Raw genomic sequence first — 27,393 nt, 5'->3', positions numbered from 1 at the left:
AGAGGGTGTAGTAAAAGAGTAGGCTAAATCACCAAACAACAATATAGCCTACCCATGCAAAAAACATGTAGCCTAAACATTAGTTCAATATGCCTCTTTGTGGAAGCATGGGATAGGCTACATTTCAAAGGCTTTCTTTCTTTCTTTCTGTTTTGGTAACTTGTGGAATAGTGGAATATTTTTTGTTAACTTCTCAGTTGAAGTGAATTATTATATAACCTTTACACATTTGTTGAACCATGGTACTAATAAAAACTACAGGATAGTAAGAGCTGAAATGTTGCTTAATTTATCCAATTTCCACCCCTATGGTCGGTCTTGGGCCTGAAACTCCCGGGCACTGAATTCTGGCAACTTTGAAAACCAGCTTCTTTTGAAGATGAACAGACACCTTTTCAGTTTCAACTAATGACTGGCATATTAGTAGCTGCTGGACATAGGTGGCCTGTGTGTGTGTGTGTGTGTGAGTGATGGTGACCTGGGGAGTAAGCCCTAGAAATTCTCATGCCACATGACCAAAATGTTCTCCCTACAAGCAGGTCATTTTTTTTTGTGAAAGAAATAAGTTATTTTTTTTTTCATTTTTGTGCCTAAAAAGTCCATTTCAGAGAGTGAGATTAAGAAGATATGGGGAACCCTGAAAAGTCCTAAAGAAAAGTTCAAAATAAAACCGCTTTTTTTTTTACTTCAAAATGATTTAAGTACAGTATATATCAGATACTTTAAGACTTTTACTTAAGTAATATTCTAAAAGGCAACTTTCACTTCAACCAAAGTCTTTTTCTAGTACGATACTTGTACTTTTACTCAAGTATTGCTTTCTAGTACTTTATACAACACTGGCCATTACTACCACTAGAGCCGCATGTGGAGAGGAGCAGACTGTCCCCGTGTCTCAGACACATGCTGGGAGGCGCTGGCCCAACCAACACCCCAATCCTGAGCCTGGCCAGCCCATCTGCCTGGCAAAACCCGTCTGCTGGCAGTGATGAAACACAGTCAATATTCAATTAAGTCTGTAAAAAGGCCCCCAGCACTTTTATACTAGAGAGGGGGAGAGAGAGCGAGAATGACTAAATGACTAAAATTAATCGGTTGTGCGCCGCGAGAGGCAGGCCTCCGAAGTTTCCGCTGGCAGTGCGCCTGACGCGTGACCTTAACCGCATTGTGATGCTCAGACATCCTGGGTGAACTGCTGTTCCACACGAGAGGTCAAGCAACCTACACCCAGGCCGGCCTTTTTCCGACGGCACTAAACGTGCCTGTTTCATTTGAATGGGAACAGGCCGATGCGTCAGCTGCTCCCCCGTGAATTCACGAGCCTGTCTGTCTCCCGTGTTGGCCCATCTGTCTGCCCTTTGGGTACATGACGACACCGGTAACCTTCCTGGATGGTTCCAAGTACAATCCATCCCATTCTTCTCGTATTTTGAATAAACACTGCGTTTGCAAAACCAGTCCACCTGTAACCACTATTAAATAATATGCAAAATCAGAAAGCCACAGATAACAGAGCCTGGGCAGATCTTTCGCTTCTGTACCTAACGTTCAAACAGACGCGTCGTTAAAAGGCCTGCGGTCATCAAGTGTACTAGTATGAGTACATCTGAAGTCCTGGACTAGTTCTAGCCAGAGGTGTGTGTGTGTGTGTGTGTGTGTGTGTGTGTGTGTGTGTGTGTGTGTGTGTGGCAAAGGGACCAGGAGAGGAGCTTCATAAGTTCATAGGCTTGATGTGCCTTAAGCAGGCAACTACAGCGTGATTAAAGCGTGGTACCCAATTAATAACTTGCACCATTACCTACCAAGGGCTCTCGACTGCGGCCACCGCCTACTGCTTCAAATGATCTTTTCTCCATCTCTTAGTCACTATATCTGTCTCACTCCCTCCCACACTCACTCTCTCTCTCTCTCTGTCTGGCAAATGTAATTTTGGATCAAAGGTCAGTAGAGTTCAATCACAAGAACAAACAGAACCTGTTTAAAACTGCCTTGTCGTAGATAGGCAACTACAATTACGTCAGTCCAAAAGCTTTTGCTATAAATAAAATACACCACCCACCCTGGTGAAAAACTAATGAAAAATCAATTACGTTCTTAAATGATGGAGAGGAGGAGCACAGCAACATGGCCAGACATGGCCAACATGGTAGCCTGAGACTTGAGAGCTGTATGTGTGTTGGGGCCATGGGAGCCCTTCCTAAAGAGGGACACAGACATGGGGCTGGTGTGTGGTGTGTGTGTGTGTGTGTGTGTGTGTGTGTGTGTGTGTACCTCGTTGGACTCAGATTCTAGAGAGTTGTAGAGTGCTGCTGTACTCACGGATGTGCCTTCATCTCAATGTAGTTCTTGGGGATAAAGCCATCTTTGCCGTTCAGCTCTGCCTTGTACCAATTCTGGTCACATTCTTCGTTTAATACCTGAAAAAGACGGGACGTGATGGAAAATGGTTGTCAATTGCACAGCTGTGAAGGGTCAGCAGACAAAACAACTATCAAGTCAGGGCAAACATCAAACATCATCATCAAACATTAACTATCACCTCAGACATCCAACATGTAAACCATGACAACACGGGTGATTCTTAAGATGTGCATCCCTAAACGCAGCATGCAGCACTATGACACACGTGTGAGCGGAAGAGGGGGCTAAAAATAATCCCAGCGAAAAATAATCTGGGGGATGAATATAAACAGGGCCAGCTGAGCGAGCACAGAGGTGATGACAGCAGGAGTGTGTGTGTGTGTGTGTGTGTGTGTGTGTATGTGTGTGTGTGTATGTATATAAGTGTATTATCCCACATAACCCTCATAAATGTCACTTCAGTAGCAACATGTGTGTGTGTGTGTGTGCGTGCATGTCAAAACTAAGAATTATCATACTTTGAGAACACCATGGGAAAGAGACACCCTTTTATACAAAAAAATAAACAAACAAATAAATAAATAAAAATACAGGTCCTAATTTCACAAACCTTCAGGGTCACCAAGGTCACCTCCTCCACTCCCCAATACGCAGGGGTAGAGTGTGTGTTTGTGTGTGTGTGTGTGTGTGTGTGTGTGTGTGTAGGTGTGTATGTGGGGGACCAAAGATCTAAAAAAAAAAAGTTAGGCTACATAATCAAATCCACCTTTAAAATATGAACAAATTATAGAGAGACCCAACTGAAAGACGAGGTGGGGAGTGTGGAGGAGGAAATGACAGAGTGCAACATCCTTCCTGTGCACAACCCAAAGGGTCTACACCACACACACACACACACCTTAGCAAGTGTGAGGCACAACTAACAGGCAGCCTGGAGCTGGTTTCAGGGTATGTATGGAATGACTGACAAACATCAGATCCAGGCACACAGATCTATGTGCGGAGCATTGTGCCGGCACAGCAGAGCAGAACCAGAGAAAAACAGTTGAGCTTGGGCTCACAGCCTACCCTGCCCAGAGAGGAGCACTGTGTGGGAGCCATCAGCAGGGAATCACCGAGCAGAATGGCAGCCTGGTGATCATTACGCTCTCCCTAAAGAAAATGCTGAGCCTGTGTGAGAGAAAAAGAACTTCTGTTCTGCGCCACCAAAACTTTTGCAATCTGGCATGAGGTGGGCCGCACAGACACTTTGTCAGGCAGGCAGGCGGGCGGGCGGTTGCTGGCTCCTACCCAGTAGGTGTGGAATCTCAGAGGAGGTGCACGGTGCCTGCTGTGCTGCAGAGCTGAGCAAACACACAGCAACAGCAGCAGAGCACAGCAGAGGGTGAGCACTGTGGCAACCAGGATACCTTACAGCATACTGAGCACTAACAAACCTTAAAGGTCTGAATAATGTGCACAACATGAGGCTACATTAGACCCTATTCACTTCATTTACAGACCATCAGACCAGTGACGTGGATGGAGGAGCCCTGGTACGATAGAGCAGGGAGGAGTTTGGCTGCTCATTTGTACTGGAGCATCAACGACATAATTCAAAATGCTGCAGGCAGACAGTCCAGAGGAGAGGCGCCGCGACATGCCCTTTCCAGTTGATTGCACAAATTGATTTGACTGACATTAATGACTAACTTACGTTCTTTACCTGACATGTGATAGGACACAATACCTCGCCAAAGATCACAGTACTGTCCTTCATGACCCATGACTAATAAAAGAGGTGATAGGCTATTTTGAGTTCTGCCAAACTGTCTATCAAACCAAGTTCTCTTCAAACAAATTATTACAGGAAATGAGTGCATGCTCTGAAACCATTTCATTCAACCACACACAACCCTCCTACCTACGCTAAGGAACACAACAGCAGAGTATCACCACATATGGTCTGCCCACATCACCTGCGCAGAACAGCCTGCCAACCACTGCTGCAAAAGACGTTGCTGCTCTACTAACTCTTCCCTCACATGGCAGTCACCATGACAAAACTATGGACTGAAAGGTGGCTAATAATATTCTTGGGGAGGACATTTTGACAACAAGCTGTTGCTGAGCAAAAGCTTCTCTCGCTGAAGTGGCTCCTCAGTATGCACCTTGCGGTCAGTTTGTACCTCAACCGCCCTGCTGAGGGAAAGACGACAGTGGAGGCCTGGGGTCAGCAGCAAGCGCTTTGTTTTTTATGTGCTGTATTCGAATGAGTTGACGCTCATATTCAAAATTAAGAGACCACTGCAAATTTGAATATGACCATCAGCTCATTCGAATGTCACTCAGCAACCGTAGGATGACATCAGAAAAATGATGGGGGGGGGGGGGGGGGGGCGCCGCTCCTAACTAAAGCTCAGATACTAATGACGTTTCACCATTAGTACACGAAGTTCGAAGCTGGATTGAGTTGACAAGAGCTGTGATGGAGTTCTTTGCCTCAGCTGACATAGGCCTAGCAGATGGTAGAGCAACGAGCCAGCCCCACTAATGGAAGCACACATCCTGATGAAAATGTGCTGCGCTTTACATCGCTTAAATGATCCGCTAGATGTATCCATGTGAATGTGTATATTTGCAAATGCGTCTGCAGTGGGCATTCCACAGGTGAGATTTCAGGCCGAGATAACGGTGTGGAGTACAACCTGAAAAGCCTGTACATATCTGGGGCAGGCACTTGGGAGAGACATAGACTGTCTGTATCGTACGGTTTCAGCCTGCCCACTACTAGGGGACAAAATGTATGAGGGCGCAGCACTCGACCACGCCAGGCTCCCTAATCGGCTTGATCTTCCACCGTCGTGCAGGCAACAATACTGTGGCCAAGACAGACTGTACCATTTCTGCATCTGCACAGACCTCCATATTCAATGATTCGGCTGGGCATGTTCAATCTCTCTCCCCCATTCCACATTTCCATCCAAGCAGAAATAAGCTGCCATGGAAGACGTAGATAAAATGCCATGCTTTCTATCCCATGCTCTTTTGGATCGCCTACAGTCCTGTGTGCATTTGTGCATTTAATTTGAGGATTGCAACTTTAAGAGAGGGTCATGGCCTACCTACTGCTGAAAAAAAGTATGCTGTGTCTTCAGAAACGTAGACGGATAGGAAAACAGCAGTAACTAACTCATCAACATGGAAAATCACGCTTTTTCTGTGACTGCCCTTTTCTGCTTAAACAGAAGTGCAATGTGGGCCCAAAAAATTACAAAATTATTTTTTTTTAAGCAAACTATAACTTACCTAAGTGTAGCTGACACTTACTTAACCAAATCAAACCAGCAATAGCCTCAAAGCCAAGCCTATAGCAACCCATATTCATGGGTCCCTGGATGGATAAGCATCCCTCCATCGAGAGACTGATGCCTATTCACCTCCAACCGCAGCTCAGAGCGAAGACTGCTTTCAGTAGGGGGGAAGGGGGTCACACAAGAAGAAAGGCAGTTCTGTTGCAGGAGCCAACTTTCTGGCTTCGATCCTTTATCACGTTAGGTGGTTAGCGGCCAAGCAGCGCAGACGTTAGCTGCAGAGGGAGATAACGGCCCTCACTGATGCTCCAGCAGAGCGGTTTACTGACAACACACACACCTTTCTGAGAAATCTCCCAAGTGCAAAACATAGGGAGGAATGCATTAGAGTGGGGCCCAAACAATAACAGGATGTATGCTTTTTGCATGCACTGAGCAGGGGTGCATTTCCAGAAAGTACCACAGTACTTTCTGGTAACGGTGGAGAGAACGCACATCCAACAACTCTTCAAAAAAAAAAACAGACCACTTTGAGCTCTCCATGACAACTATTCTCATTCCTCTCATCCCTCGGTCTCCCCCAGTCATTCTCTGGTTGAACAGAAAACACAGAGGGCAACAGCTGACTGCTTACGGCCTACAATTGGAAAGAAATCTTTTTTTCTCCCTCTCTCCTTTCTGTGAGCACACACACACACACAAGCACAGCATTGTTCTCTCTCGCGCTTCCATTGTACTGGTTGGCTTCTGTGGGTTCTTGCTGGATTGTCTTGTCAGTTGGTCATCTTTTTTTATTTATTTTTCATTCCTCGTCTTTTAATCAAGCGGAGGCCAACGAGTTTGCGCTCGACAAGTTGACGTCTGAACGATAATCTCCCTCCCAGCTGCCGCACTGCACAAGGAAGCACTGAGCGGAGAAGTGCAGAATGCAGATCATGCACGGACAGCTCAGTGGTGTAAATCACACTTCCGCACAAGTGCTTTGGGTCCCGGCAGGCATCCCGCGGCGGTGCTGCAAATGTCGGGTCTCCGGCACAAACTGAGGAGCGACAGTTAAGACAATGATTTTTTTAGCGATTTTGATTGGCAGCTTTAAGGCTGCTGAGGGTGGCAGGCAGGAGGTACCACTCATACACAGTGGGCGAAAGTAACCAATACAGACAAGAAGCGAAAGCACAAGAAAGAAGAGGGTAGGAAAAGCAAGATGGCTCATTATCCATATGCAATAAAGGAGGCTGATGGTGTAGGCTATGGGTGAGATGGTCACACACAGGGAGAGAGGAGGAGAAAGACTGATGAAGAGGGAGGCACATGGGCTGCATGCAGAGAGCCATGCTGCGTGCTGTAGTAGTGGGGGTGGGGTAAAGGGCGGGCCCACGTGTCGGCAGGGCGGCTCAATCCTGCGAGGGATTCAGCAGGAGCCGACCTCACAGCTGCAGCCGGATTACGGGAGAGCATGAATTAATCTGCTAGGGTCGCATACAAAAGCTTTTTTCCTCTCCTTTTCTGCCAGTTATTATCTCTACCCCCTTAAATGTCCGAGCCTGTTATTCCTGATAGGAGACCTCCTGCATGCCGTTATGCCTCTGTAAAGATACACACAAAACTGGCACACAGAGAGAGAACGAGAAAGAGAAAGAGACAGAGAAAGAGAGAGAGAGAGAGAAAGAGAGAGAGAGAGATTCAGAAAGACATTTGCGCATCATCAATGCATTAGGTAGGCCACAGTCTAAGCCTCAGGCCGGCCTGCTCTCACTGCCCCCTCCCCACCCTCTGGAGCAAATTCAGGGGTTACCAGAGGTCAGAATCAGAACAGACATGTGGATGGAGGCCGAAGCTTTTATGTTGAAACAAAGAAAATGCACATGCATGGTCCCAAATAGGCCTCTGTTTAAACATACAGAAGGCCTGTGTGTGTGTGTGTGTGGTGAGCATAGTGGGACTGGTACTAATGCTCTAGGTCCACTGTGCATGGAGTTGACAGCTGGGCATTGGCATGGACCAAGAGATAGAAGCAAACAAAAGATGGATAGGTCCCAAATAGGCCCGACACAAAGGAAGAGGAGAGCACAAAAAAAGGATTGTGACACACAGAAAGAGGTGTACAAACACAAGTGTGAGGGTTCTGTAAAAGACACGTGCTGGGCAGTGTGCTGGGTGAGGGTGGGGGGTTGGGTACAGTAGGACATCTCAGGAGGGGTGGATAGCCAGGGAGTGTGTCTCTAAGTTTGCCATTTTGTGCATGTGTGGTTGTGATTTTGTGTGTGAGATTGGGATTTTGTGTGGTGTGTGTGTGTGTGTGTGGTGTGTGTGTAGCAGGGCACTCTGGAGATAAGCTCTGGCATGATCCCCAGCACAGTCGGCCTGCCTCCACTGACACTAATGAAGTACTCCAGCTCAGCGGTAATTAACACATGCTTTAAGAGTCTCTCTCTCACACACACACACACACACACACACACACTCTAACAGGAGGGGAGGAGGGGTAGGAATGGCCCCCCCTTCTCCTGAAATGGCCCCATCTGCCCGCTCTGCATCCTCTCCCTCTCTCACCCTCACCTCCGTCTCTGCCAACCCGAAAAACGAGCAGCTGAGGCCCAGTACACGGGGGGAAGGGGCCTCCCCTCTGACCCCCACGCCAGAACTGAGCCCAGGGGAGAGGGGTGAGAGTGAGCACCAGAACCACTTTTGGACACAGAACTGACTTAACTGGGGGGGGCAGAGATAGAGATAAATGGGGCGCCAGGAAAAAAAAAAAAAAGAAAACACCATTAACGGCATCACATGACTTAAACACACAATGCTGCAAGATAAGCATGACTAGATGATACTGACAAGTTCAATTTCTGCTTTCTTTGTAAACGCTTCATCAGAATAAGATTTAGACCACAATGCTCTAAAAAAAAAAAAAACATGCTTTGAGTCTCTGGTGTGAAAGCTTGACTATCTGGATACACGAGACAGAAATAACACTACCTAGACGTGGTGTAGGAGTCAAAAGAACTAAGCTGATTGGTTAAAGGACAAATCCGGCGCAAAATGAACCTAGGGGTTAATAACACATGTGTAAATGACGCTTGTATACGTGAACGGTACCGTTTCTAAACTATCATTTAATAAACTGTCTGTACACTTACAAAGTTCTAAATGCTTCGGTTTATATGTAGGGCCCCTCATTATGTTACCGTGGAAGTGTGGTGCTATTTTGAGCCTTGTTAGTGGTATAGAAATAGCGATTTCTTTTTACTTTGCGTGTGCCCGAAGACCAGCGTTAAACGATTAGCGGTTTGTGGTAAACCTAGTCACGTTTGATTAGCATGGAAACATATCCCAGAGAACGGACGAACTTGGTACACATGTGTTATTATGACCGCCCGGCATAAGCGGCGGTCATATAGGTTTAGTCAGATTTTTTTTTTTCTTTTCGCATGCCCAAATTTTAGTCAATGATTCCCGGGACACTGAAAGACCGGGGGTACACCTAAACTTGGTGGGCATGTAACCCCACATGGATAGCATGGAACCATCCTTTTTTCGTTTTGATCTGTAGCCCCCCGCTGGACTGGACCCCGAAAAGGAGGTAGGGTAAACACAGTTTTCTGTGAATATCTCGAAAACTGTAGGGTTTAGGAGGACCATTTTTTTTATGTTGATCTCAAGGGGCCATGTCAACCCATTCCATAACCACTCATTTCATGTATAGCGCCACCTAGTTAAACACAAAAAAAAAAAATGAGGTGTTGTAATTGAAGGTATCTGTGACCTAACATGGTCAAAACTGCAATTTAAATTGGAATTGTAGGATCATTATGACACCCTCTGTATGCACGCCAAGTTTTGTGGAATTCGTTCATGGGGGCCACACAATAAATTAATTTATGTTACTATACACCAACTGGCCTGTAGGTGGCCGGAGACAGTTTTCTGTGAATATCTCGATAACCCAGAGGGCCTAGGGAGGTCCACCTTTTTTATGTATGTTGGTCTTAAGGGGGCATGTCAACCCATCCCATTGCCACTTATTTCATGTATAGTGCCACCTAGTTAAAAAATTAAAAAAAAAATTAGGTGTTTTCATCACAATATCTCTGGCTGACAAGGTCAAAACTGCACTTAAATTAAAAGTGTAGGATCATTATGACACCCTCCGAATGCATGCCAAGTTTTGTGTACTTTCGCTCATGGGGGGCCTTACAATAAAATAATTTATGTGTACATTTAGTGACGTACACCAACAAGGATTCCGGGACACTGAAAGACCGGGTACACAAAACTTGGTGGGGCATGTACCCCCACATGGATAGCATGGAACCGTCATTCTTTCGTTTTGATCTGTAGCCCCCGCTGGACTGGACCCCCAAAGGAGGGTAGGGGCAGACACAGTTCTCTGTGAATATCTTGGGAACTGTAGGGCCTAGGATGACCATTTTTTTCAGTATTATGTTTGCCTCCAGGGTCATGTTAACCCATTCCATGTGCACACATGTGCATAAACAGATACACACGCACACACATACATTTACAGTAATCATAATTATGACACATACTCACACAGTAGACATAGGTATTTATGCATGCACATGCACAAACACACATACGCGAGCAAAAACACACAAGCACTCCACATACACACAACACACACACACACCCACACACACATAAACATAAATTTGTACATTTGCACATGCACATAATTCAAGAATTTTCCGGTCATCTACTCCTGAATTTTTGGTCATTGATACCGGGACACCGAACCACCGGGTACATGAAATTTGGTGGGTATGTAGCCCCACTAGACTTTTACGAAAAAAATTTCATTTAGGTCCCGGGGACCACCACCAGAATAAATATTCATCATCATCATCATGGCTGCATTTTCAGTATTGGCGATAAGTAGTCGCTTATCCACTAGATAGCGATCGCCTGCAGTGAGACGTAATTTTGTTGGAAGTTAAAAGTGGGTTGGAAAAACAATTGACGCTTCCTACAAGGACTGTAATTTACCGCAGCGGACATCTAATAAGGATAGACGATGTTCACATGAAGTGTAATTCCATTTCTTCTTGAAGCCGAAATAAATCTGAGGATGTTTATCGGACATGCTTGGTTTTTACTGCAGGTACGTTAATCTTGTAATATCAATAAGGACCTAGGTAATGTTACCCGTTAGGCGAAGGTTGAGTGATGGAGGCACTTGATTGATTGCATTTGTAGAAAACTATAAATGCGGTTATACCAAGCAAATTGATAGCAGCACTGTTTGTATCTTTCGACTGTCATTTATTGCACGTGCTAAAAAATCATTCTGTGCAATGGAAGATTTACCAACGTTACACCGGTCTGATACAGTTTTGCCTATACATGCTGAGACTGAGACGCCTGTTTATTTTTGTTTTAAGTGCGTGCATGGTGTGAGAGGGGAATCGATGTGTTTCGATTACAGCTTGGTAGTTGTAGTCTTGTGAAATTAAAAGTATGTGTGAAGTATCGTATCCAAACAATGACACCTTCATTTCATTATGGCTGCTTTAGCAACACACCTTAAGCTACTGTGTAGTGGGTCCCATCTAGAAGTGGCTACTTCATTCAAGGCTTTTCTTGACTCATGGAGCTGCTTGAATGTTATTATTAAATTTTCGCCACGATATGGCAGTTTAAGTCCGCTTTTGATACTGTAAGCATGAAGCCATTGGTTTCAAAGGAGATTTTATTTGTGTCGCTTTTCAGCATAGCCTATTGACAATTTATGTTGTAAATAGGCCTACCTTATAATCCTACCTGTAGCTTAGGGAAGCTAACAGCTTTCTATTAGGATCTAGTTTGTTAGTTACCGCTTTGTCATAACTCCCTGATGCATTTTTGCATTTAGAATAGCCAGAGCGTATATCTCAATCGAAAATTAAACAATATCGGTGCTTCATGGACTAGGCTAGTGAACCCAGCCTGATTCCGCCTCGCTTATTTATTTTTTTTGATTTTTAAAAAAGATTGAGCTTGGTCTGATGAAAGCCAGACTAGCCATGGACCCAGGTTACACAATGCAAGGGAACATGAATCAGCCTTATATTTGCAACCTTAACAATAACGACAAAAGCTTCAACTTTGGGCTAAAATGTGTATGAACAGTCTCCGAACGATTTCATCAAGGCCCATTTGGACATGTCAGTTATTTGCACCACTGGTTAGATGTAAAACAGCATTTGCTTCAATTAACTCTTAGGTTCATTTTGTGCCGGAATTGTCCTTTAATTGGTCAGAGGACAACAGAAATGGTGCGGTCTTTGCTCTACTGCTTGGATTCCTGTCAGGCTTTGAAATGGTGTGCTGTATATCATGACTTGTCCTGCACTTCTCTCTCTATGATGGCGGCATATGAAGAGGGTGTCTGCAGGGACAATAGAGGGGTTTGTGTCTGAACTGAGGAGGGACTTGCAGACGTATGGAAAACGCTTCCCTCAACCTACACCAAGAATCCTCGTTTGTCATTCTACTGTTCAGACAGCCTTCTTAGCAGTGGTGTAGTCTACATGATAAGCAAGACTACGCAGTATACCCACTTAAAAAGCATCATCTCAGTATACCCACTTAAATAGGCAAGGATATGTATTAACATTTGGGGTTGATCACACACAGTTTACCCACGACAGCTAACTAGACTACATCACAGTATACCCACTACAGCTAACTAGACTACTCCACTGCTTCTTAGCCGTGTCAAGGACAAAGTGATGACATGGTTTGGCTGCTGAGTTTCGAAGTAGCAACATTGTTGCAATGGAGTGTGCGATGCTGTGGCTGTGTGTTGTAACCATGAGTAAGGGGAGGCAGGACTACCTCGAATCCAGACTTCTGTGGAACGTGTGAGCCGTTGAGTCTGTTCACGACATAGTTTAATCATCCGAGTTCGCATGAACTCCCAGTTAAACCACAGACACAGAAACACGCACACCTACACACACACACACACACACCTAGGACTGTAGTGCCTTGAGTAGGAGGCTGTGTGTGTGAGAGAGATGCCAGAGATGCCATGTAGAGATGCCATGTAGGTGGGTACTCAGAAGCGGTGTCTGCAGTCAGAGAGTCTTGGGCCTCCCCTGTCAAGATGTGCTTTACTAAGCTTACCTGGTGGAACACGCACCAGTTCAGCGCATCAGTCAGATCCAACTGAGCTGCATTCTCGTCTTGCACCCCCCCCCCCCCCCCCCCCCACCACCACACGACACACACCCTCTCTGTGTCCTTTTCCCCCAACTCTCGAGCTCTCCACGTGACAGCGAGCGAGTGTGCCGGGCGGTCAGGCGTGCACACTGTGCAGAGCAGAGCAGAGCAGTGCACACACGGTGCCTTCCAGCAGCAGCAGCAGCAGCAGCAGCAGCAGCAGACACTCCTGCCAGCTCTGTGATAACGCCACGATGAAGAGGAGGATGAGGATGATGAGATCCCGGCAGCTCACCCGCAGCTTAGCTGGAGGGAGGTGAATGATCTCATCAGTCCAACCAGTCACTCAATTACAGCGGCGAGGGAACACGTCACACACAAGATTAGAGAGTCAGGCCTACTAAAAGAGGGGGGGGGGAGGAAAAGAAAGACAAAAATGGAGGATGTGATACTGGAAAGAGTGAAGAAGCCCTATTCTGTCACTAGGCACAAGAAAAGCAAGATGAGAAGGCAGAAATCACCCTAAGGAGAGAGCACTAAGCCTGTGTGTGTGTGTGTGTGTGTGTGTGTGTGTGTGTGTGTGTGTGTGTGTGTGTGTGTATGCGGCCGGGCTCAGCACTGGCCAGCACAGCCTGTCTCTTATCACACACACACACACACACACACACACAGTGCACTCACACTCACAACGCCTTCCACAGAAGAGAAGAGACAGCGGTGACCTGCTTGTGTCCATCACACACGCCAACAAGGGGGCCTTGGGGCAGATTGCACTGCCTGCTTGACTGAGCAGAGAGACAGCAGAGAAGCAAAGATGCTCTCTTCCATACAAAAGACCAGTGACTGAACACGGTCATGCTCCTTTGTCATCAACCCCAGTCAGTGAGTGTGAATGTGCATGTGTCGGAGTGATCCAGTCAGAAGCCCGGTCAGGCTGCTCTGGCTGTCACAGTTAGAAGCTACTATGTGCAGCTGACAACTGACACACTGACACACACACACACACACACACACACACAGAGCTGTACTTATTAGACCATCACCCCATTGTACTAGGAGTCCATTTCACTCCATTACTGTGATACAGGCTAATATTTACAGCACGACTGTTCTTTTCCCTTGGATGGATCCAGGAACAGGAAGCTGCTGTTTGCACTGCGGTCTGGAAGGCCGTCTGGCTGGCAGCTGATGGCGCTGATCAGTGACCGGTGTGGCGGCAGCAGCGCTACACTTACTTACTTTAGGCTGAAGCCACTGGTGCAGCAGCACCAAGAATCACTAAGAGGAACCGGACAGAGGCTAAATACAGTCACTGGAGCAGGGGGAGGGATATGCTCTTGTTTTTTTTTCTGCCATGAAAAGTTTAATCTGATTCTTATCTCTCCAAAAACATGCTTCACTCTACTTCTCTACTTATAGCACTGTGCACTCTTAAAACGAAGGTGTTAAAAACAACAGAACTTGCGTTGTTTTTTTAATACATCTCTGTGTCCCCAGATAGGGACAACACAGTGTGGATGAGACAAGCAGAGAGCACATTTAGAAAGTAGATCATTCTGACCTATTTACAAAGGCCTCTGCACATTTCTATCTGAGCTTCTAAAGTAGAACTTCCTAAACTAGAGCTTCCATCGACCGTAGCTTTCACTAGTGTTCTTCACATCAGCCAGTACGACTGTAAAGAGGAATATGATTACTTCCAAATTAAGCTAAATTGTTACAATATGAGAAAAACACCACACACCTCTGACTGCTGCTAATGTAAGATTAGCCACCATGTGAATGAATCATGACTATCAAATAACAAAATGACACACACACACACTCACAGCAGAAAGTACCAGACTAGACCAAAGACAAAACCTCTCTAACACAATCTAGTTCCATGGGTTTCATGCATCCCTCAGGACAATTTATCCAGGCTGCCCTCCAAAGCCGGGGTTTAAGTGAAAAGCTTACGACTGAAAGGCAGGGAGATGGAGACCTTGGAAGGATCGAACTCTCCGGAGAACTAATCAATGGCTCCGTAGTGGGGAAGAGATGCTCATTAGTGCCAAGGAGCACAATCAAGCCATTGGAGGGCAACAGAGACCAAAGCCAGCTTTCTGTATAACAATTGTGAATAATCCCTTTTCCAGGAACCTTTAGCCAAAGTATCCACATGTTCATGCATCTATCCATTTAAAAAAAGGCAAAACCACATTGGCAAATGTGTACATCATAACCTACACAATAAGGGTATGACTCGGTCCTGCTGCTGCGAGTTGATTTACCTGCGCTGCAGTCTTGCTTTCAGCTTTAATACACTGCTCAGACTGCTATGCTGTAATATCACTTTTGTTTCTCAGAGGGTAAGAGAACATGATCTACTGTGTTCTTCTACATGCAACATAGTACTACACTCATGACTGTACTTTGCTGTGCTTCTGCATTGTGCGGTTTTCTTTTGTACACTTTTCTGTGCTAGCCTATGCTATGCTATGCTATGCAGTGAGTTCCCTTCTCTGTTCCCCTATGCTTCGCTAGGCTAGGCTACGTTGTCTCTGCTACTCTGTTTCACCAGTGGATGCCTTCTGGGACGTGGGGGACAGGAAGTTACGGGGGGGGGTTGGTGGAAGAGGCAAAGAACAGGAAGTGAGAACAGAATGGTGCAGGAGAGCACAAAAAGGAGGAAGAGGAGAAGAGCACTCCACTACCCCTGTGTAGTTTCTCTTTTCCCAAAACAGCCAGGCCGACTCGACTTCTGCTCCACTCTCGCCGGGGTGCTTGTGAGGGAACGCTCGACAGATTACGTAACAGCATTATGAAATAATGTTCAGCCGCCAGGGGGTTGAGCTCAGAGCAAGCCCCAGCAGACGTGCCCACCCGCCCGGCCTCGACTGTGTTTTAGATGGTCTGTACACGTCCGCCTGCCTGCCAGCTGTGAGCAGTGCTGCCGCTACATACACGCATGCAGAAAAGCGCACAGCACACTGGGCCAATGCAGGGAGCTGACAGAGTCCAGTCAAGGGTTAAAGTGCTGAACGCCTGATGCAAACAGCCAATCAAACATAGTACTAGGAAGGGCAACAAGAGGGAACATGGAGTGTGTGTGTGTGTGTGTGTGTGTGTGTGTGTGTGTGTGTAAAATCACTCTCTGTCTGCACAAGAACAGTTCAAAAAGAGTTTGACGTGCCAGCAAACGCAGACCGCCTCTGTATATGAGTGTGTTTGAGCATGAAACCTGTGAAAGGCACACAACACGTGGCTCTGCTCTTCTGCACAAACTACTGTGCGTATGCACGTATGTGTGTGACGTGTGAAATCAGTGAGCTGTGATTCTACTGTTCTGCTGACTAGGTTTTACAAAAATCTCACACAAATCACAGCCTCACTGTCGACAAAACTCGACACATTCTGCAAACGCACTGACTGCGCCCTGTAAGCCATTCTTCTCCCATCTATTCAACTGGTGGTCAGCATAGCAACCAAGATTTCCAGTTGGGCAAAACATGCTGGGATATCCTCCTCAGAAATGGAGTGTGATCGCAGAGGACAGCTAGGCTGTCTTGGGTCTTGCGTGTTACACTGAGGAGCCCCCGCTCCCCACTCCGTTTCCATCGAGTATGATCTGCCTGGCTGCGGCTTGTGAATTATAGAGCCGGAGCGCCGACTCAGCATGAGGCCTGAGGGCTGCTGAGGTCTCCTGAGGTCAGCGCTGGCACTGAGAGAGAGATGGGGACAAACAGACAGGATGGAAGTCGGTCTTCCCATTTTTCACCCCAGAGTGGGTGTGTGGGTTTCTGCGGTGACACCACTGTGGGGTTGAGGGTGGAACGCACGGGAGGCTGGGTGCTAGGCTAGACGGGGAGAAAGAGAGAGCTGAGCCCAGGCAGGCGTGTCTGTTAGCGTGGGCATCCTTTCGTGGGCATCCTTGCGTGGCCCTTCTGCGTTTCCTCCGCGCTTTGATGTGAAATCACGAGATGCGTGCACTTCCCACTGGGCCTTTCACCCTGGAGTTTCCACTCTGCAGTTTCCACAAGTGATAACTAAACTTGGCAGCAGATTTCAGACTTCCATTAGACCACTGAAGCATCAAACAAGGTTGTAAATAAACAGTGCTGTATAAAAAGGAAACTTCATAATTTGAGATTTGTAGTGGAACTTGTAGAGACGTGCAATACAAATGTAAAACCTTGGAGGAAACGCAACCATCACACCACTTGTCCAGACAGCAGGCTACATCACCAGCAACACCATTATGGTTGGGGCAGCCTCTAAAGTTAACTTTTTAACTCAGGAACACATTGCACCTGGAGTGGACAATTTTGTTTACACACACACACACACACACACACACACACACACACACACACACACACACACACACACACACACACACACACACACACACACACACACACACACACACACACACACACAAACAGAGAGAGCGAGAGAGAGAGAGAGAACCAGACCAGGACAAATTACAACTCTCTGTGGTCAAGATCAAAGTAGGACTACACACACACACACACACACACACAGACAAACAGACAAATAGACACAAACACCCACTTACACTCAACCCCCCCTCTATTTCAGAACCCATTAAGAGCTAAGATAAAAAAAAAAAACTTCCCCCAAACGATCATCTCCTGTTACAATAGTCCAAAAGCATGCTGCATACGGATTGAGACCCGCACAAGCAAGCGGCATGTTTATGTCATGACAGCAGATGAGGCTTTAGTCAGACTTGAGGCCCACCCCATCATAGCGATGATGTTTTAAGAGGCTCTTCAAAAAGATCTTTAATGCAACGCGTCCATTTGGCTGACGGGATTATAAAAGCCCTTTCTATTCTTGGATATAAAATCCACTGACACGAGTACAAGAGTCAACAAAAGGCTTAGGCCTATGAGCCAGTATTATGAAACAAAAGAGGGTGGCCTGCAGTGACATCCCTCATCACCACACACCACATCGTTTACATAGAGCCCTCTCCGATGGACTCAGCGGGTGTGGTTCAAAGATGCTAACGTGCCAAAAAAAGGAAGGAAGAATATCAGACATTACTGATAAGTTTCAGATTTTGGCATGGGCTCTTGAAAACCAATGCATATCAGCTTGATCTAATCTCATAAAATAAAAGTTATGACAACAGCACAACTGTAACTGCCATGTGTTATTGGTTTAAACAAAATAAACGATAGGACCTTTAGTTAGGACCACAGCTCTCGCACTGGGGTTTTAACAGACAAAGTTCCTAGCAAATAGCTACAGGGAGGGTGTGTTCAAATATCTCTGGTGTGGGTGATATCTGACAGAAACATCTAAATACTCGGAAAACAATGTCACATTAATTCAAGAAAAATTAGCAAAATGTAAAGGGACCAAGGACTAAAACAAGCATCCATAAATGAAAACAAACGCAAAAAAGCTTTTAAGAGGATGGCCAGAGTGAAGTTCAGCAAAGCTAGCATAAATTGTCCGTCTGGCCTACAGACAAACGTGTTAAGCCAAACGGGTGTAATTTGAAATGTCAGCCAGCATGCCGGCCGAGCTGGCGCTCGCTCGCTCGCCCCTGAGTGACTCGTCAGAGACTAGCAGTGCCACAGGACCACAGATCCGACATCCGCATCTGCCAGACATCATCAGCCCCATCATCTCTGCTTTTCTCTTTGACCTTTTGCCCCACCAGAGACTTCAAGTTGAATCAGACAAGAAACAACCAGTAACGTATCAGAATTAGTGTCTGCCTATGCCTGTGTGTGAGGGGGAGAGAGGGGGGGTGGGGGTGACTGACGTCACCACCTGATTTACTCTTGCACCTCTCCATAACTCCCTTTCATTCGGTAAAATATTTAGGATGATTCCGTTACGAGAATCCGGCCCCATTAGGAGTATGCGGCCTGCCATTAAAAGTTCAAAGGAAGAAAAAAAATCCTCTCGACCAAGTACAATTCTGAGCCGTGAGACACCATTTCTCAATCTCCCTCTGCTTCCCTCAACCCTTGTTCCCCTTGCTGACGTGGCACCGTGATTGTATTAGAGGACTGATGATCTTCTCCGAGGATCTGTCGGCAGATCCCCATTTGGACACGTATTGGATTGTGAAGGCTAAATCAGATTGGCCGTTAGTGCCCGCCATCCATTCTGAGGAGAACTGGCTTCCTAATCCTCTGGCCGTCCTCCTCAAATGCGGCAATCAAACACACATAAGCTGCTGGTAATCTTCCCTGGGGAAGAAATCAGTTAGGAGGGGGTAAATTGCATTAATTCTGTGAAATCAGTCAGCATTCTAAGTCTTCTAGGTAGAGTGCGGAGAAAAAGCATACTGTATGTGGCCCCTCTCCCCCCCCCCACCCAGTCCTTACTCAGAAAGACGGATCATTAAGGGTTAACTGAAGGGCATGTTTATAAAAAAGAATGGCCAAATCGGTTTGCTTTGTGTGTGACATGTGTACTGGTTCGAGCCTTTTCTTTCCGTTTTCAATTACGCCACGAACAAACAATAAGCTCATCATGTGACACGGGTGATAAAAGTCAGGAAAACCTAAACTCTAAATAGAACAAAGTATGAGAGTGCAAGTATGCTGAGGCTACTGTCTCGAGTCTATGATCCATGCTGCAACAAACACCTGATTCTGTGACCAATGACCAAAAATAACATCAATACCAATGACAGAGAGTGATGTAATACTGTTAGTGATAGGATAAAGTGAGAGAGAGTGAAATACCTGTTCAATCCTGCCCTATCACACAGCACTTCCAGAAGTGAACAGACTCAAACAGACTGATCTCTGGGAGACGATGACAAACACCAGATGAGAGTAAAGTCATTTGGTCCTCAGCTGTAATTTACTCACAGTAACTCAAGGAAGGAACGGTCATCGTTCCTAGAGTCAGGGTTTGCTCACAGTTCCTCTGAACTCTGGGGGAAATTCCTGATGGTGAGGCTACGCGCATTGGTAGATACAACGCTACCGCAGCCTGGTCCTGTCTTGACACGAGCACGGAGCTTACGCAAGCATGTCTCCCTGCCACGCCCCCCCACCACTACCACCCCTCTAGTGGGCTGCTGACAGGGCAAGGGCTCCAGTCAGGCGCGACTCTCCACTCCTCTCTGCGAAAGCCAGGCGACCTGCCCAAGGGCACTTCCATGAATCTGGACCTGGCTTAAGTGCCGCACACAAAGGGCCTGTTTGTAAGGAGGGAGGGGTGATGCTGAAAATGTTAAAGGCCAAAGATCTATATTGAAGGCAAGGCATCTTCTTGGGATGCTTCTTAAGGCAGAAGTTCAAGAGCTGCTATGTCTCTCTCCCTCTCTCACTCAGTCTCTTGTACATGAAAGAGCAGGGAGATGGATGTGACTCAGCAAGCAGCCAGGCTGTCTGATATTTAAGCTTAGGGGTAAAGAGCCGTTCACACTAGGAACGACAACTATAAAGATAACTAACATAGCGTCCTCATTGACCCACAATAAGGAAAGTCTCTCCTCGTGTTGATGATTGTGAGGTCTATAATTTGATGGACTCAGATTAGCTGTCAGCTATTCATCGGTCTCTGAAAGTGATTCCCAACAATATTATTCTTCATGCCTTTATCGTTACGGTTTATGTGTGGACGTTGCAAGTGATACTTTTTTACTGTTACCGTTATAGTTATTGTTCTGGGTGTGAACGACCCTAGGGGTCGTAAGAGCAGAGTCCCTGTACAAGCAGATATTAGACATGTTCACACAAGACCAACTTATGGTTCTATGTTTTCATGGTCAAACTCTTACCACTGAGCATGATATTTTGAGTTTTTGAGTACAGCCTACAAAATAAAACCAAGTGGGTAGGTTGATTTTTTTATGTTACGTGCAGTGCACTCCACCAGTTTATGAAAGTGCCTGAAGGAAGGATGACTTTGTACAGGCAATTACGCCATCGCAGCACTTTATAACCACAAGAAGCCTGTGCAAGGGTGCTGGGTTGTTAAGCATACCAGATAAGAGTCAGATCCTCTCAAAACTTCCTGTTAATTCTCATTGACTCCAGCTGTTCATATCCCTGTAACTGAAGACTGCAATTAGTTCACTCATTTGCTAAGATGCATGTTTTTTCCTTTCGCTTTTCTTCTCAACATTGCAGACAGACCAAGGACTATGGAGCCTGTGGTTTTGGTGAGCTTCTTAGCTCACCAAAAAAGGTATATTTCTTGCCTCTGTTATTCTTAAACTCACAGTTGAGGAGAAAATCCTTCTTGGATTCTCTTCTTTATGCTTAGTGCAGGCAAGGCAATGTAAATAATCAGCCAATCAAACAAGGAGAACCCATACATCCTCAAACAATGTGTTTCTTCAAAAACCAAAACCTACAACAGTGGCCCCAAGAACTCAATAGTAGAGCAAACTGAGAGGTCATGTGTGGAGCACAAGTAGCCTACCACGTTTAAAACACGGCCTCACATTGACTCCTCATATTAGTGACATTGAGGAGCTTCCCAACAGTGACAGCATATGCTACAGTTTACACATGCCGCTGCCGTCAGCAGGACTCGGTGGCAGCACGCGAGTTCTTCGCCCCGCTGCACAAGACCAAAACAAACAAACGTGCCATCCAAACACATCTGCTTAAATATGCATGGGCCGGTTGCCGCAGGAGTCAGGTGACACGGCAGGAAAGCTGACAGGTGAGAGGAGATTGAGTGACAGCGACGGTAAGAGCATACAGCTGGGTAGACTTCGACTTTATTCTGTGCCATATTTGACCTTTTCTTTATCAATCTAATAGCCTTATACGACTGGCCATCTTATGCTTTGCAACAGATGCGCAAGCTTCTGCCATCTGCCTTCATACCAATCGGCCTTAACAGCTCGATTAAAATGAGGTGGGCTTCAAGCACTTCTTGAGGGCGAGGTGGCCTATGAAGCCAACCTGCAGCACTGTGATATTAGTTCTTGGAAAAATAAGGGGGAGCGACAACGTCACCCGGCTTAAGCCTTCAGGGAGTCTTCTTAAGAAAAACAAAAAAAAAGAATAAAGCAAAGAAAAATAGATGTAAAGCAGAGACGGCAGCTGTCTGAGATGCTTCTCTGTCAACACTTACTTCCTCTGTGTGCGGTTAGCATGCAACAGCAGAGGTTTGCTGAGGCAGAGGCCTTAGTGTTCTGGGGTCCATGCAACAGTATCAAAGGGTCCCAGTTGTTGTTCTCATCCCAAAGGTACTGAGGTGCAACAGCAACTGAGGTGTATCATGACATTTCTGTACAACAAAACTTTAGAAAACCTCATCTGTCTTTTGCAGTAACGCAATATTCCACCTGAAACCTCTCAATGAGTGTGCTTTCATTTTTCTTGACTTTTAATTAGCTAATTTAATTTCTTGTGTAGCATGAAAAACACGACAAATGGCACCAAAGTGCTTGAGAGACTCAGGATTAATATGATAAGGGGGCAGTCATGACTTTTGTAAACCTGCTGGTTTGAAGTGGTATGTTACATAATCCCTGCAATTTTAAACCATCAAGAAAAGAGTAAAGACAGATTACACTAATGTATTGCTCCTCAAAGTGACAAGGCTTGTTCAGTCCTGTAATACCACTGAACCTGCATGACATAGTGCACTTGTCAAAAATCGCATTGCCCTGTTTTGACAAAAACAGTGAGACAGGGCAGAATAACTGTGGCAGAGGTCACTTCTTCTGTGGGCCCCTTCTTGGTGTAAAATATAAATAACATGCCCATCTTTAGCATTTCAAATGACTCTACAAAAATAACATTTACACACACACACACAAAAAATATCCAACTATCTCTTACAATATGCTTTTCAAATTCAGACCGACCTGTAATAAACTAAAAAGCTATCATGTAAGTAATTTTTAAAAGAGCTGAATAGCAACAAAGAAAACATTTTCAACAAAACAGTGATGATGTGTGAACTATCTGTGCTGTCAAATTATATTCAAGCATCCCACAATAAATGGTGTGCTTTCTTTAATTGATCTGAACTTGTAATCTTGGTATGACAGCATGATCCCATGTTCATCTGAGGAGATTATCACAACTAAGATGATTGAACCTAAATGCTGTAGAGCAGGAGGGAAAATTCTGCCTTCCTGGTTTCTGTGGTCTCATCTGGTCAAAAAATGAGACTATGAACTCTTTTCCCTTGTTCTTCTCATGAAAAAGGGAGTGACACTCAAGTTAAGAGTCTGAAGGTCCAAAGGTATTTATAATATAAAATGCTGTAAGGGTATATGCAGGTACTACAGACAGTGAGGGGAAGGCAAGGCATTCTCTTACATCTGTACACAGACCAGGCCATCCTTAAAAATATTTTCGTTTGCCGTAACCCGACCGACCCTGTCAATTTAGAACCGACCCAAATATTTATTTTTTCCCCCTTTTAGTCCGACCGACTTGCCGGTTGTAAACTTGCGTTAATACCGACCGATTGTTTTTTTTTACTCTAAACAACCAATACAAATGCAATAAAATAATATTTCTTTTAGTAGGCCCAAGTATTGTGAATATAAATTGCCTACATGCAAACGTGGCTCACTTAAAAAAAACCTGTGGCGTCATCTCTACACCATTGGTTTTACGCATGTCACACTATGGCCTACGCTTCGTTTCATTCACACAAACTGATAACGCTTTTACTTGGCACGAAGTTCTGGAAGAACTGTGGCCAGATCTTTTCTCATCCCTCCTCCCCCTAGTCTAACGGTGACCGTGTCGGAGTATTGAAATTGGTTGTGGTCTATTCAGCATTTCTCAAAATATGGGTCCGCAACATGGAGACTGCTGGTCCGCGGAGTCGTGGAGTGAAATTAGGCCCGGTGCTTCATCTGATAATTTGCTGCGCAGTTGATCAAGAAACCGCGGATCGACGAAAAAAGAAAACAAACGTTTCTGCTATCGATGTCATTAAACATGGAGCCCTACAATTAAGTGGTGGTATGAGCATTCATTCAATGCGCGTCTGCGCGAGAGAAACTGAAACTAATCGATAACGTTGGTATCAAAGCTCCGCTTCAACCTGTTGGAAGGCTATTTATTTATTTAACGAAACTTAATAGAACGACGTTGTTTTTTGGAACTTCCTTAGAAACAGAGCAGAGACTGTATAATACACTGTATAGCATTGAGTATTGTATAGTCAAATTTCAATATAACGTGGCCAAGAGCTATTGTAGCCTTCTTTCTGGGTACATGTAGATGAGCCCTATGACCCAAAAGTCTGCCATGACCGGGCCTCAGGTCAAAGAAGTTTGAGAAAGGCTGGTCTATATAACCTGCATCAGAATGAGGTTTGCAATGGTGCGCCTGAAGGCACGGGTTGAAGACCCAGTCAGTTACGTCACGATATGCATAGTTGTGTAAATTCATTCCTACATAATCACCATGACCAAAATTGTACTTTTTTTTTTTACTTTGAATCTTGAAAAAAAAAAAAATATTGACCTACCTACCGACCCATTTTTAATTTTTTTTGGCTGTTACTGCAAACAAAAATATTTTTAAGGATGGTCCCATCAAGTTATGTTACTCAGGATTAATGGCAAAACCAGCTCCACTGTAATCCAGCATCCAACAACTGGTTCATGGTTTAAATATCAGAAGCTGTGGACCAGATGGAAGGAAAGTTGCACCATCGAACACAGCATCTTTTTTTTAGGTGTAGCACTGCACCCACATGGTAGCATCCCCAATGTCTTGATGGAGACAACAAATGCTAAACTTTTTCTTGGAAATATGATATTAACTGTCAAGTCCAACAAACCTACAATATGATGTATTAACAATAAAATGAAACTAATAAACACATACACACACACCCCATTCCGGTGTGTGCATAAGTAAAAGTCATTCTACATCAGATGTGTTTCATCATGAACACCTTTGTTTATGGGATGATTATGTTTGGCAACATTTGACATAATTTCTGGATTCTGGCAAACAAATGGTTCAAAAATATATCCCTGCATATAGGCTATCAGAGCCCATAAGTGTAGCAGATTGATCTAACTGTAGTAGACACTATGCTTTGGGTGAAAGGCTATTTTAGGAGCATATAACATGGTTAGAAATGCAACATTCGTGAGCTTCCCTTCCTGATTGTATACCGCACCAAATGAAAGGCAGAGCAAGGGAAAGCCTCAACTTAGTTAGGCCTACCATCTCAACATACAACACGTGTAAAATAGCAGCAAAACAGCATTGTTTACCTTCAGGACCTCCCCCCGTTTGAAACTTAGCTCGTCGTCAGCAGTTGCTTTGAAATCGTACTTAGCAATCGCTTCCATTGTTTGGTGAATTCAACGTTGAGCACAGCCTGATTTTGCAGATAGTTGACCGCGTTTGTCTCAGTTCCTGGGTGATTATTCCCTATAGTCGGGGAATGGATACAAAGACTCCGAATAAAAGCTCCGCTATCAGGATCCTGCGGCCGGTCGCTCCGAGTCTCTCCTCCCGTCTGTGACCCGTTCCCTTTGGGCTAAATCCTCACATAAAGGTCAGAGCGGGGAACCTACGAATGATGAAAGAATTAATCATTAATCTTCACCGCAGTACCTTAAAGGGAGAAAAAAAAAGACGCAATCGATGTCTAGAAGCTAACGTTTGAAGCTTGCTTCTAGTTTAACACAGTTCTTGGACCGCGCCCCGCAACACGACTGGCGTTTAACAGCGAAAGCTCTTCAAAAAGAGGAAGGAAACCGTATGGTTGACGTTTCATGTAACCAACTACCCTCTGCGTTTGTCAGGGACTGTCCAATCAGACAGCACACTGAGACAGAATATATCCAATAAGAGAACTCAAAATCGACATAAAAACCAATAGGATCTAAACGTCTCGATGCTCAGCATTATGAAAGATAAGCAAGGCAGCCTAGGATAACGTCATCGCCGACAGGATATGCAGTGAATAAAAATGTTATAAGGAGAATGTTCGATATAGGCTATCCATCTCACCCAAATGACAGCTAATCTGACAAAAAACACAGATGTCTCACAACTGGATATGTGGGAACACATTAACACATCCAGTAGCCTAGTTACTGTTTTTGCAACAGCTGGTGTTATCAACACTTGTAAATAAAGTACGGTAGACCAAATGTTCTTACTAACAAAATGCTCTGGAATCTGTTTGATAACTATTTGCAGTGAAATCTCCCACTCAAACCAGAGTTAAAGGACACATAACCAAGACAATACGATATATTACTACGTTACTAAAAGAGCATCAATGTTGCTTGTTGGTATGAAGGTATGGTCTAAAATGAAATAGCCTGCAACACAACCACTGCGGTTACAGCCACAGTCGGCTGTAGGCTACGGCTTGATTTTTCAATCGGCATTGCCTCAAAACTAACGTTATTTCAAATGTGGGTCACCAAGGTATATTATTCATTGCTCATATCAGCAGTGTCCAAATATCAAATGTCAAAATAAACTTTCATTATTTATTTTGCGTATGACTGAAGTGAGGTTGTCGGAGGGGTAAACAGCAGTCAGCCCGCCCTCCACACTGCAAGTCCCAGTCTAGCAAGCGCAAACAGAGTCTGTCTAGATTTTTCTCTACACCGTAGCCTAGCCAACAAACTGGAAAATAGGAACATTACCAACTGTGCTACCCAAATGACCACTTCCTCTAAAACAGCACATCGCACTGGTTTGCTAACGTCAAGTTTTGATTTAACAGTAAAACCAGTAACGTTACGAAAAGTAATGTCTGTAAAAAAAAAAAACGATTACAATTTTTCACTGACAGCTAACGCAACACGGGACGTCCAAAACGATGTGGCATAGGCTATCTTCAAACCATGCCCTAATGCAAGCAGACCCAGATGTTAGTGGTCTGTCTGATCTAGTTAATAAGTTATTCTCGAACAGATTAATCATAATCATAACTTTGAAAACACAGTAACGTTACAATAATTTAACATTAATTGGTGAAGCGGCGCCAACACTGTTCTGATTGACATCTTATTTTGTTCCATAATCAATTCCCTTAGCGTTCCTTCAACAAATCTACAGCCTGACTGGTTATCTGGTGTAGATTTTAGCTTGATCTGGATATACTGGCGTTTCTTTGCAGAATGTATCTTCGCTATAATCAAGAGGGAAATTATTTTAAAATCAGGCCAAACGTTAACGTTGACGTTACTTTAGCACCAAGCACTGGTTGACTCAAAAATCCACATGTTCATATGCAGGAAAGTTAGCCCTAGACACCCATCTATCGATATCTAATTTTAATTTGAATTATGCTGATAATTTCTAACGAAAGCATACTACTTTCAACATTCTTTCTAACGCTAACTCGTTCAGGGACAACTATTCTAAATCATGCTGTGTGGTGTTATGAGACTGGCTAGCTAGCTAACTTGAACTTTGCTAACGTCAATGGAAAAATAACAATACATGCTTTAACTGTCTATGGACATTGAATTCATACTGACACTTACCTCTCCTAAGAAACAGCGTATAACTACACGCGATCTTATGAGAACAAATACACTTATAAAATGTATTTTCGTGAGCAAAACACTCTAGATAAATGTGTTCACTGTTCCGCCAGTAATTGGCAACTACTGCGAAAC

General features: G+C 44.9%; 1 protein-coding gene across 2 annotated transcripts in view; it reads right to left on the bottom strand.

Moving 5' to 3' along the window:
- grb2b (growth factor receptor-bound protein 2b) overlaps window positions 1-27,393 on the bottom strand; it is a 34,977-nt gene extending 7,584 nt beyond the window's left edge. The window contains exons 1-3 of one of the 2 annotated variants that reach the window (XM_048246582.1): window positions 27,259-27,393; window positions 25,018-25,319; window positions 2,320-2,417 (exon numbers count right to left, since the gene is read on the bottom strand). In XM_048246582.1, coding sequence (XP_048102539.1) covers window positions 2,320-2,417; window positions 25,018-25,095 — 176 coding nt within the window. In that variant the 5' untranslated portion in view covers window positions 25,096-25,319; window positions 27,259-27,393. Of the gene's footprint in view, window positions 1-2,319; window positions 2,418-25,017; window positions 25,320-25,409; window positions 25,475-27,258 lie in introns of those variants that run through there. The other variant, XM_048246583.1, reaches the window with a different exon arrangement.

This window comes from Alosa alosa, chromosome 6, assembly GCF_017589495.1.
Source record: "Alosa alosa isolate M-15738 ecotype Scorff River chromosome 6, AALO_Geno_1.1, whole genome shotgun sequence".
In the NCBI taxonomy this organism is placed as follows: Eukaryota; Metazoa; Chordata; class Actinopteri; order Clupeiformes; family Clupeidae; genus Alosa; species Alosa alosa.
The sequence above is the reverse complement of the archived record's forward strand: the minus strand, read 5'-3'. Positions and strand labels throughout refer to the sequence as shown.